Below are 12,209 nucleotides of genomic sequence, written 5' to 3'. Positions count from 1 at the left end.
ACCTTTTTTTCGGTCTTTTCAGCGTTTAGTAGAACATGGTGAGACTCCGCAAGACTCCTCCCCCCCCCCCCCTTCTCCGCCCTCCTCGTCATTTTCTGGGCCTTTTATTAGTGGCCTTTTTTTTACCTGACCTTTTTATCAGTGCTTTTATTAATTAATTATAAATGAGAAGTGGCGACTCTCCCTATCCTCGTCCCCCCCCCCCACCCCGCTCCACCCCCTCGCCAATCTCTGGGCCTTTTATTAGCGGCCTTTTTTTTACCTGACCTTTTTATCAGTGCTTTTATTAATTAATTATAAATGAGAAGTGGCGACTCTCCCTATCCTCGTCCCCCCCCACCCACCCCTCTCCACCCCCTCGCCATTTTCTGAGCCTTTTACTAGCGCCTTTTTTATTTACCCTTTATTTTGACCTTTTTGTCGGCCTCTTTAGCATTTAGTAGAACATAGTGAGACTCCGCAAGACCACCGCCCCCTCGCGGCCCCCCTCGCCATTTTCTAGGCCTTTTATTAGCGCCCTTTTTTACCTGACCTTTTTATCAGTGCTTTTATTAGTAATAGATGAGAAGTGACGACTCTCCCTATCCTCGACCCCCCGTGGCCCCCCCCCCTTTCTCGCCCCCCTCGCCATTTTTTGGGCCTTTTAACACCCTTTTTTGTTTACTTTTTATTTAGACCCTTTATTTTGATGCCCTTTATAATTATTATATAGTAGGCGAGAAGTAGCGAGACCCCTCCGTACCCCCCCTCCCCCTTGCATGCCATCTCCCCTGCCATTTTCTAGGTCTTTTAATTGGTGCCCTTTTTATTCGCCCTTTAAGTTGCCTTTTTTTTCCATATTCAGTGTTCAGTGGTAAACGAGAAGTGACGAGACCCCCTCCGTCCCCCCCTATACCGCGTCCCCCTCTGCCATTTTCTGGGCCTTTTATTAGCGCCCTTTATTCGCACTTTTATTTGCCTTTTTTTCCATTTTCAGCAATTGGTAGTAAACGAAAAGGTGCGAGACTCTCCTCCCGTACCCCCTTCACGCCCCCTCACCATTTTCTGGGCCTTTTAATGGTGCTCTTTTTTATTTGCCCTTTTTTTTTAGATATTTTCAGGGTTTAGTATAGTAGACGAGAAGGAGCAAGACCCCTCCATCCCCCCTAACGCCCCCGCCCCTTTTGCCATTTTCTGGACCATTTATTATAGCCTTTTTTTACCCTGTTGACCTTTCCAGCTGTTGGTATTGTTGCGTAAGATATGTATTGAAAGACCTTAAAATTCATACCTATCCTTAAACCTCTACCCCCAAGCCATTTATCGAGCCTTTTATCATTGCGTCATCGATATTTTTAGTAGGCCTATTCATCACCCTGCCCCCCTATCCTGAGCCATTTTTTTAGCCTTTTATTAGTGGCCTTTTACTCGGTCGTTTTCAGTAGTCATTAGTATAGAAAAATATGCATTGCTTCCATGCCTACCCTCCCCCCTCTTACCCATATCAGCAAGCCATTTTTTACAGCCTTTTATTTGTGGCCTTTTTTACTCCGTTAGTGTTTTCAGCCGTCCTTAGTATAGAAAAATATGTAATGCGTTCATATATCTACCTTACCCTCTCTTATCCGATCCGCAAGCCTTTTTTAGAGCCTTTTATCAATGTCTTATCGATATGTTTAGTAATCAATCTGACGTTCCTAGCAAAATAAGAGAAAATGTAATAAATAATGTTAGGTATTAGAGTATTTCTATAATAGCATCGTCCCTGAGCCATTTTTCAAGCCTTTTTTTGGTGCTATTTAAACCTCATTGACATTTATTAGCAATGATCAAACAGAAATTGGATGAAAAAAAGAAAAATTGATATATGCACTTAAATCACCTACTTGCCTCTCCTTACTCTCATATCTTAGCCATTTTCTCGGCCTTTTAATTCTCTGCACCCCGCCAGTAGCCATTTACCACACATTTAACAATAACTAAACCATTTAAACCCAAAGATATGTGTGAGAAAGCGATAAAATATGTCTTTATGCAGTACAAAATCCTTTCTTTCAACCTCCTCGCCATTTTATCGTTCCTTTCTGTCCCCAGTCCCGGGTCCGCGGCGGAGTACGAAGCCATTTAGCGATACATTATAAATAATTAACACGCGATTAGCATAACGAGAAACGGCGAGAACTAGCGAGAGGAGGCGAGACCGGACCATCCTCCCCTTCAATCTCCTCCTCCTCCTCCATTTCTTTCTCCTCGGCGTTTAATTATTGCGAGATTTTCCTCCACTAGCTGTCACTGACCCTCTCCATCTTCAAGTTCAACAATAGTTACCCATTTTTCCGTGTTTTAAGGCATATGGAAATGGGTTTGTGCGATGATCGAGGTATATATGCTGCCTGTAATCTATATTTCTCCTTATTTTGTTGCATTTCTTTCGTTTGGTTATTTGGTTTTGATGTTTTTTGAGCAATTAGTTCAGTCTATCATCGGGGGAACATCACACTCGTCAGTTTGATATATTTGCAGAATACTTGAGTCGCCCCTTCAAACTGCATCCATTCAACGCTCTATGGATTGGCCTACTACTACTACTACAACTACTACTACTACTACTACTACTACTACTACTTCTTCTTCTTCCTCTACTACTACTAACATCACTACTTATGGTTTGCTTGTGAAGTGGCCAATCGTATGCGTATAATGAGAAAAAGGGGGCGGGGCTTAGGCGACAGATTAGCGCGAACGGAATACTATATTGGTTTGCGATTCTCCTTATGTGTGGTTACTTGTTATTTAGCCGATTAATTAGTACATGGGGAGACCTGTGAACGGTAAACTACGATAAATAATAGTCAAGGGTAGTTTTATTGTCTTAGAAATTAGTTATAGTTAGGTGACGGAGCTGAACGCTGTGGCAATGCGCCTTTACTACTGCCTGCCTCTAGCGGTAATCAATATTGTGAATAATAACAATGTGAGGGGTAGGTAGTAGTAGTAGTAGTAGTAGTAGTAGTAGTAGTAGTATATAGTAGTAGTAGTAATATATGGAGCAATTTTAGAGACGAAATTAAGACGAGTTATAATGAAAATGGTCTAATGATGATGTTGATGACGATGAAATTAAAGGTGAGGGAGGATACAGTGACAGCGGAAATAGTAACAGGAGCAGGAGGGGGAGGAGGAGGGGGAGGGAGCATGGAGGAAGAAGAAAAGGAGCGGGAGGGAGGGAGGAAGAAATAGGAGGAGGGGGGGGGAGGGGGTCAGCTGGGGCCAACCCTTTCCAAGTGCCCCAAGCAAAGTTGCCAATTTGCACGCATTACACCTTGACTGGGAGACTATTATTTCCACCCAGGGGCACCTTCACACTTACAGCCACATTACTCCCTACCATACGAGAGTTAGAAGTACCATTCCTGTAAGTTTATATAGATTCCATGACGTTTTTCTGCTATATTTCGATTATTTTTTTATACTTGGCAACGTTGGCCCCGAGGCAAACTATAATGAAGGATTGTCAGCACTGAGGAGGTTTACAGGTCCAGCGAGCCGTTTTTATTCATGCCATTAATATTAAACCGACTTTTCAATGCCTTTTCTAGCGGTTTATATGATGGAACGTCACTGGGTCCCGAACTGTCATAAATTTTGACAAGCGGCCGGTGACTCGAATGACCTGTCCCGTTATTATTTATAGCTCTGCACTTTGATATACATTTTGCTCTAGTGAATATTTAAAAGGTTTACATATTTTTTAAAGGTTCCTGTCTTCTTTGTGGTTTGTGATGTTGCTGTTTAGGGTCTATTATGTAAATCCGCGCAGACTCTAACGCGCCGCAGCTGATCATGTAAACAAACCACGAAATGGCGGAAACGCGTGAATGTGTGCAATAGTGAGGAAACAAGCCCCCAAAACACCCCGGAAGAAGGCAGTGAGGCAAGATAATTAGTGTAACGCCATTGTGTGTGAATAAGGAGAAGAAAGGATCAAGAGGAGGAGGACATACGAAGCAATACAGAGCGATACAGGTGAAAAAAGAAGACGAAAGGTTGAATAGTCGGAGATATTTGAATGAACGTGCCCTGGATTTGTATAGCTTTTGGCTGTTACTTTGGGTCACACCATTCTCTCTCTTCTGGACTATCTCTTCTATGCAGCCTTGATCATGTACACTTATAATGATCTTGAAGGGCTTCATCATGTCTCCCTGTAATCTACTATAAGCCAACCTTGGGAAGTTTACTTTTTTTAATGTTTTTTCATATATATGACATATCTTTCATTTGTGACAACTGTTTGGTAGCCCTTCTCTGTCCTCTTAACCTTCTCTGCCTGGTACTTAACCTAAAGACTTGTTCAAACTGTGGCATTTTTACAGGTACTGACGGCCACAGAACTTGCCAGCCAGCACTCGGCACCCAGCACCCAACATGTCACTGACAACGGTAATTTTCGACTGGGTTTATTTAATAATAGTATCAGCTTTTCTTTACTCTAATTTCTCTTCCTTTAATTATTTTGCTAATTCTGAAGAAGCATTGTATATAATTTCTTTTATAATAAGGGGATATCATGCAAACTATTCTACATCCCTTGTAATAAAAACTATTGCTGTTATGTTGTAAACTAATGCTATTATGTTTCAAAAAAAAATGTGAGAACCAAAAGTGTCAGAATACAAACCTAAATTTAAACAAATGAATCTGACTTCTCTCTCTTCTACTCATATCAAGTGACTGTAAATTAATGTTTCAAATGTGTCTTTACAGGACCGCTCTCAACTTGCTTTTGCCTGTAAGTCGGCAGAAGACTTCACCAAACTCTTCTATGAATATGTTGATAAGGTGTGTGCATATGTATGTGTGTTTTTGTGTATGTTTTGCTAATAGGTACTTTTCGAACTGTCTTTTTACTGCTTTGAGTCAAGAGGTTAGATAAGTTTATGGATGAAAATATTTGGTAGGAAGTAGTAGGTGGGATACAGGGTAGAACACGAGTGGAATAGGCTGGGTGGCTGGATGTGGCAAGATTACTGAATTCAAAAGTTAACCACCAACAGCACAAAACTCACCCATACCTAATACAACAACAACCACAACAACACTAATTCTCCACACTCCCCCCCCACTCCCACCCCACCCCAACAGATGCGGCACAAACTCTCCAAGCTGTACCTGGAGAGCGGACGGCTGGTGTGGAACGGCAACGCGGTGGAGGGCAACAGCCTCATCCAGAAGTTCTACGAGGACCTGCCCACCAGCATGCACAGCGTAACCTGCCTTGACGCCCAGCCTGTCCGCTGTGAGTGTATGGGGGGAGGGGGGGGGTGTCAGGGATGAGTCCAGTAAGGAGAGAAGGGATGGAAAAAATAGGAAGAGGAGGAAAGGGTAGGGAGAGAAGGAAGGTTTAGGGAGGTGAGGAAAAGGTAGGGAGAGGAGGAAAGGTAGGAAGAGGAGGAAAGGGTAGGGAGAGAAGGAAGGCTTAGGGAGAGGAGTAAAGGTAGGTTAAGGGAGGTGAGGAAAAGGTAGAAGAGGAAAGGGTAGGGAGAGAAGGAAGGTTTAGGGAGGTGAGGAAAAGGAAGGGAGAGGAGGAAAGGGTAGGGAGAGAAGGGACAAATGTGCAAAACAATTATATAAAAAAAAAGGTCAGCACAAAATGACTATGTAAATCACCCTGACCCCACCCCCTTTCCCCCCCAGCCGAGGCCGTGGGTCAGCAGTGCACCATCCAGGTCAGCACCGCCGGCTTCGTGACCTTGAAGGACCGCAAGTACCCCTTCCACCAGTCCTTCCTCGTCACGGTCAAGGACGACAAGTGGAAGGTGGTCACTGATGTCTTCCGCTTCCAGACCGCTCCACCGTGATGAGTGTGGAGTAAGGGTTCCGTCTTCGTCCGTCCTTACTTGGTTTTCTTCGTTTAAGTTCTATTCCCTTGTCTTCCTTCATCTAGTTCTGTTCCCTCTTCCTTGTCTTCCTTCCTTCCTTTGTCTGGTTCTATTCTCTCTTCTCTTATTTTTCTTCCTTTTTTTTGTCTACTTCTGTTCCCTCTTCCCTTGTCTTCCTTCCTTCCTTCCCTTCCTTTGTCTAGTTCTGTTCCCTCTTCCCTTGTCTTCCTTCCTTCCTTCCCTTCCTTTGTCTAGTTCTGTTCCCTCTTCCCTTGTCTTCCTTCCTTCCTTCCCTTCCTTTGTCTAGTTCTGTTCCCTCTTCCCTTTTCTTCCTTCCTATCTTCCCTTTCTTTGTTTAGTTCTGTTATTTCCTCCTCCTTTCATTCTTCTCACTGCTTCAAATGTGTCCCTCTCCTGCTATCCTGTTGATGCATATCCACACCCAGGTTCCTGTTATTTCCTCTTCCTTTGTTATGTTTCCTTCACTCCATTCTTCCCACCCTGTCCACCCAGCAGTGAATGGGTGCCAGGTATTAATTGGGGGTTGTGTCCTGTCTCCTGGGTTCTGTTCTCTTCTCCTATAATTCCTTCCCCTTCTGTCTCTCGTCGGCATATGACCACAGATGTTGCGCCGACTAAATGAAATCTTCCAACTTTTCTGTTCTTCCCATTGTCTCAAGAATCCTAGTTTCATACATGTAAGAAGTAGCTTTTGTATGGTGACCACTACACATGTTTGTACAGTTGTAATAAGTAAAAAAGAAAAGTGTACTTAACTGAATCAATTTCCTTCCATCACAAGCAAACTGAAATTGTAAACATTGGTGAGATGTTGACCTCTTCCTCCTCCTCCTCCTTACCTCTCTTCCATTCCCCTTCTCCCTCCTTTCCTCCTCCTCCTCCACATGCAAAGAAAGAATGGAAGAGAAGCACAGTAGGAAGGTTAAGGGAGGTGAGGAAAAGGGAGGACAGGGTAGGGAGAGAAGGAAGGTTAAAAAAAATTCCTTCCCCTTCTGTCTCTCCGGCATATGACCACAGATGTTGCGCCGACTAAACGAAACTTTCCAACTTTCTTCCTTTCCCCTCTTCCATTCCCTCTCCTCCTCCACACGCACAGAAAGAAAGAGAAAGAGCAGCGCAGTATTCATGAAAAATATATTCAAGTAAAAATCACCTCTAGGTAAAAATACATTGCCCCAAAACATGGTAAATATATCAACACCCTGGCAATACACTCACCATTAAATTTAGAGTGTAACAAAAAGCACAACAACATCTACACTCTCAGAAGTAGAGTGTAAGAAGTACATGGCAACCCCTCACTCTTACAATAAAAGTACAACAAACTATATTAACAAGCACTTGAAGTATAAATTAATAGAGTATGGGAGTACTTTCACCATTAAATTTAAGTGTAACAAACAGCACAATACCACTTTTGCTGCTAAATGAGAAGCGTAACGAACAGTACATTAAAACTTAGGCTCTTAAAGTATAAATTAACGGAGCTTGGCAAAACTTTCTTAACCCGTCCGCTGCGATTGGCACGGATTAGGCCTTCCCTGGTAGCCTGGTAACATATAGTCCCAGGCCTTTCTCTGCCTCTGTGGTGGATAGTGGAGTGTTTCCCATGTGGTATTGGTGTGCTGGATATCCCCTCCCAAGGTGCAGGACTACATTTTTCTTCACTAAATTGTAACAGCCACTTTTTGCTCCATTCCAGTAGCTTGGTGAGGTCTAACTGTAGGAAATCTGCATTCAGGGGGTTAAATTAAGTGTCAGAAACAGCTAATCATCATTTTTACTCAAACCAGAAGTGCAGGGAACAGGGGAAGACTTTCACTCATAAATAAGAAGTATAACGAACACATCAACACACATTTTCTTAACCCCTTGACTGTGGATTTCCTACCAGAAGACATCACCAAGCTACAGGAATGGAATAAAAGGTGGCTGGTACAAACCCCAGCAACTTGAGCGAGAGGCTTTTCAAAGAGGGGAATTGAGATGCCGATATGTTTGAGAATACAGGCTTTTCACGCTTAAGTCTAAAGTGTACTGCATAACAAAGCAACTCACACACAGTTATTTTCAGAGTGTATTAATCATATCAACTCACACACAGTTAAATTCAGAGTGTATTAATTATATCAACTCACACACTCTTATATTCAGAGTGTATTAATTATATCAACTCACACACTCTTATATTCAGAGTGTATTAATTATATCAACTCACACACAGTTAAATTCAGAGTGTATTAATCATATCAACTCACACACAGTTAAATTCAGAGTGTATTAATCATATCAACTCACACACAGTTAAATTCAGAGTGTATTAATCATATCAACTCACACACAGTTAAATTCAGAGTGTATTAATTATATCAACTCACACACAGTTAAATTCAGAGTGTATTAATCATATCAACTCACACACAGTTAAATTCAGAGTGTATTAATTATATCAACTCACACACAGTTAAATTCAGAGGGTATTAATCATATCAACTCACACACAGTTAAATTCAGAGTGTATTAATTATATCAACTCTCACACAGTTAAATTCAGAGGGTATTAATTATATCAACTCACACACAGTTAAATTCAGAGTGTATTAGTCATACCAACTCACACACAGTTAAATTCAGAGTGTATTAATCATATCAACTCACACACAGTTAAATTCAGAGTGTATTAATCATATCAACTCACACACAGTTAAATTCAGAGTGTATTAATCATATCAACTCACACACTCTTATATTCGGAGTGTAACAAACATATCAACACACACTTAAATTAGGTCACAAATGAGCAATATTCAAGAAAAATATGAATACTAGCCAAAACAATCATTCACACTTGTCAAAATCCATCACCCTTAAAACTAGTAAGGTACAACAACCCATAGTAAAATAATAATTAATAAATGTATAGCATGGTAGAAGAAGTATGAGAATAAGTATATATGAGGTACATGTAAGTGTGAGAAATTCAAATGGCGCCTCTCCTCCCGAAACTGACCTCTCTTTCGGCCACCTCTTCTGATTCTTTTTAGGAGCAGCGAGTAGCGGGCTTTTTTTTATTATTGTTTCCTTTTTTTGTGTGTGCCCTTGAGCTGTCTCCTTTGTTGTTAAAAAAAAAAGAAGCTAAAAGTCACATTATGTTTGAAGTACAGCATAAGTAAAGGAATAAGTTTAACAAGTTTGTATAAGTAAGAAAGTCAAACGGCACAACTATAACTCACTCGTAGTATATGTTATAAGTACTAGATGATTATTGGAGCGTTCATCTCAGCGCCACAACAGCCAGGTCATATGCCGCCGAATTTAATACAGATCTGTTATACTCTAAAACAATAAAACCGGAAAAACGACACCAATAAAACCATAATATTCAATAAGTATTAGAATAAATATAAGAAGTACATTATTGGAGTGTTCATCTTGGCGCCAAATTTAATATAGATCTGTTATACTCTAAAACAATAAAACCAGAAAAACAACACCAAGAAAACTATATAATATTCTATAAGTATTAGAAGTACATTATTGGAGTGTTCATCTTGGCAATTTAATACAGATCTGTTACACTCTAAAACAATAAAACCAGAAAAACACCACCAATAAAACTATATAATATTCTATAAGTATTAGAAGTACATTATTGGAGCGTTCATCTCGGCAATTTAATACAGATCTGTTATACTCTAAAACAATAAAACCAGAAAAACACCACCAATAAAACTATATAATATTCTATAAGTATTAGAAGTACATTATTGGAGCGTTCATCTCGGCAATTTAATACAGATCTGTTATACTCTAAAACAATAAAACCAGAAATACAACACCAATAAAACTATATAATATTCTATAAGTATTAGAATAATTATAAGAAGTACATTATTGGAGTGTTCATCTCGGCGCCAAATTTAATAAAGATGTTACACTCTAAAACAATAAAACCAGAAAAACACCACCAAGAAAACTATATAATATTCTATAAGTATTAGAATAATTATAAGAAGTACATTATTGGAGTGTTCATCTTGGCAATTTAATACAGATCTGTTATACTCTAAAACAATAAAACCAGAAAAACAACAACAAGAAAACTATATAATATTCTATAAGTATTAGAATAATTATAAGAAGTACATTATTGGAGTGTTCATCTCGGCGCCAAATTTAATAAAGATGTTACACTCTAAAACAATAAAACCAGAAAAAAACACCACCAATAAAACTATGTAATATTCTATAAGTATTAGAAGTACATTATTGGAGCGTTTATCTTGGCGCCGCAACTGCTGGGATCTGTTATACTCTAAAACAATAAAACCAGAAAAACACCACCAATAAAACTATATAATATTCTATAATTATTAGAACAAATATAAGAAGTACATTTAGTAAAAGAAACTCTTATTGGCATCACAGCTTTAATGCACAAGGTAGAAGTATAAATAAAAGAATAAGTATAACAAGATAAACAAGAAATAGGAAAAGTAAGTTAGGCAAGTAAATAAAGTAGTAAAATAGATGAGTAAATAAGATAAGTAAGTATAAAATAAGTAAGATAGATAAGGAAATAAAATAAGTAGGGAAGATAGATAAGGAAATAAAATAAGTAAGATAGATAAGTAACTAAGATAAGCAAGTAAGATAGATAAGTAATTAGGATAAGTAAATAAGTAAGATAGATAAGTAACTAAGATAAGCAAGTAAGATAGATAAGTTATTAGGATAAGTAAATAAAATAAGTAAGATAGATAAGTAACTAAGATAAGCAAGTAAGATAGATAAGTGATTAGGATAAGTAAATAAAATAAGTAAGTAAGATAGATAAGTAATTAAATAAGTAAGTAAGATAGATAAGTAAATAAAATAAGTAAGATAGATCAGTAACTAAGATAAGCAAGTAAGATAGATAAGTAATTAGGATAAGTAAGTAAGATAGATAAGTAAATAAAATAAGTAAGTAAGATAGATAAGTAAATAAAATAAGTAAGATAGATAAGTAAATAAAATAAGTAAGTAAGATAGATAAGCAAATAAGTAAGTAAGATAGATAAGTAAATAAGAAAAGTAAGTAAGATGGATAAGTAAGTAAGATAGATAGATAAGTAAATAAGATAAGTAAGATAGATAAGTAAATAAGATAAGTAAGTAAGATAGATAAGTAAGTAAGATAGATCAGTAAGTAAGATAGACAAGTAAATAAGACAAGTAAGTAAGATAGATAAAAATAAATAAGATAGTAAGTCCAAGCAAGATAGCGCTGAGTAAGTATGTGCCAAAGTAAGAGTGTGCAAGAAATGCGCCAACACAAGAACAGTTTAAGAGGCAGAAGACAAGCTGTTAAGAGGTTAGGAAGCTGTTTCTGGGAGGCTATCAGCAAGTAAGAGTGTACAAGAACATTAGAGTAAAGTAAGAGTGTACAAGAACATAAGAGTAAAGTAAGAGTGTGCAAGAACATTACCAGAACAAGTATAACAGTTTGAGAGGTAGAGAACAGGTGGTTAAGAGGTTAGGAAGCTATTTCTGGGAGGCTATCGGGAAGTAAGGTGTGCAATATCTTGAAGAGGGTAAGGACGAGGGCAAAAGGGCTAGATCAAGTAAGCATTGTGTGTGTGTGTGTGTGTGTGTGTGTGTGTGTGGAGAGGCGTGACTGAGGCCGTGAAAAAAAATAAGACGAGAAATGAGGCGACAAAAATAGATAAGAAATGAAGTGACGGGTTTGGAATGTCTTGAAGAGGGTGAGGACGGGGACGAGAGGGCTAGATCAAGTAAGCATTGTGTGTGTGTGTTTGAGAGGTAGAGGATGGGCGGTTAAGAGGTCAGGCAGCTGTTTCTGGGAGGTTGTCAGCAAGTAAGATTAGAGTGTGCAAGAACATCACCAGAACAAGTATAACAGTTTGAGAGGTGGACAGGCGATTAAGAGGTTAGGAAGGTGTTTCTGGGAGGTTGTCAACACCCACACTTATACACACCCCAACAAGCATTCCTAGAGGTCACAGTAGTTCAGAGGCGTTAAGTACATACACAGACATCTACCGTGCCCACATACCACATTTCCTGAGCCTTGGTCCACACACACACAGACAAGCGCTAAAGATCCTTCACCTGCAAAGAGAAAACAGAGAGGACAGACCAACAAAACAACTGAATAAAAAACAGGAAAATATAAAATGAGACAAAATTTAGACAAAACGATCAAGTAAGTGTTGTGTGTGTGTGTGTGTGGAGAGGCGTGACCGAGGCTGTGAAAAAAATAAGAAACGTGATATGAAGCAACAAAAATAAATAACAAATGAAGTGACGGCTTTGGAATGTCTT

General features: G+C 39.1%; 1 protein-coding gene and 1 long non-coding RNA gene across 2 annotated transcripts; both read left to right on the top strand.

The window, feature by feature from the left end:
• The first annotated feature begins 3,804 nt into the window (after window positions 1-3,804).
• Window positions 3,805-6,632, top strand: LOC127000910 (NTF2-related export protein-like). Its single transcript, XM_050865029.1, has 5 exons — window positions 3,805-4,005; window positions 4,356-4,422; window positions 4,747-4,821; window positions 5,125-5,278; window positions 5,677-6,632. Exons 2-5 carry the CDS (start codon window positions 4,408-4,410, stop codon window positions 5,838-5,840), a joined length of 408 nt encoding a protein of 135 aa, XP_050720986.1. The 5' UTR covers window positions 3,805-4,005; window positions 4,356-4,407; the 3' UTR covers window positions 5,841-6,632.
• A 4,361-nt stretch (window positions 6,633-10,993) lies between these two features.
• LOC127000912 (uncharacterized) lies at window positions 10,994-12,103 on the top strand. Its single transcript, XR_007754629.1, has 3 exons — window positions 10,994-11,035; window positions 11,083-11,437; window positions 11,748-12,103. It is a non-coding gene; the product is annotated as an uncharacterized LOC127000912 (long non-coding RNA).
• Window positions 12,104-12,209: the final 106 nt, after the last annotated feature.

Source organism: Eriocheir sinensis, chromosome 19 (assembly GCF_024679095.1).
Source record: "Eriocheir sinensis breed Jianghai 21 chromosome 19, ASM2467909v1, whole genome shotgun sequence".
Lineage (NCBI taxonomy): Eukaryota > Metazoa > Arthropoda > Malacostraca > Decapoda > Varunidae > Eriocheir > Eriocheir sinensis.
The sequence above is the reverse complement of the archived record's forward strand: the minus strand, read 5'-3'. Positions and strand labels throughout refer to the sequence as shown.

What these genes read in the sequence shown, in the direction of transcription:
- LOC127000910 (XM_050865029.1), top strand. An exon ending in TCTATGAATATGTTGATAAG is followed by an intron (nt 4,822 to 5,124) that starts GTGTGTGCATAT and finishes CCACCCCAACAG; the next exon opens with ATGCGGCACAAACTCTCCAA. An exon ending in TGACGCCCAGCCTGTCCGCT is followed by an intron (nt 5,279 to 5,676) that starts GTGAGTGTATGG and finishes TTTCCCCCCCAG; the next exon opens with CCGAGGCCGTGGGTCAGCAG.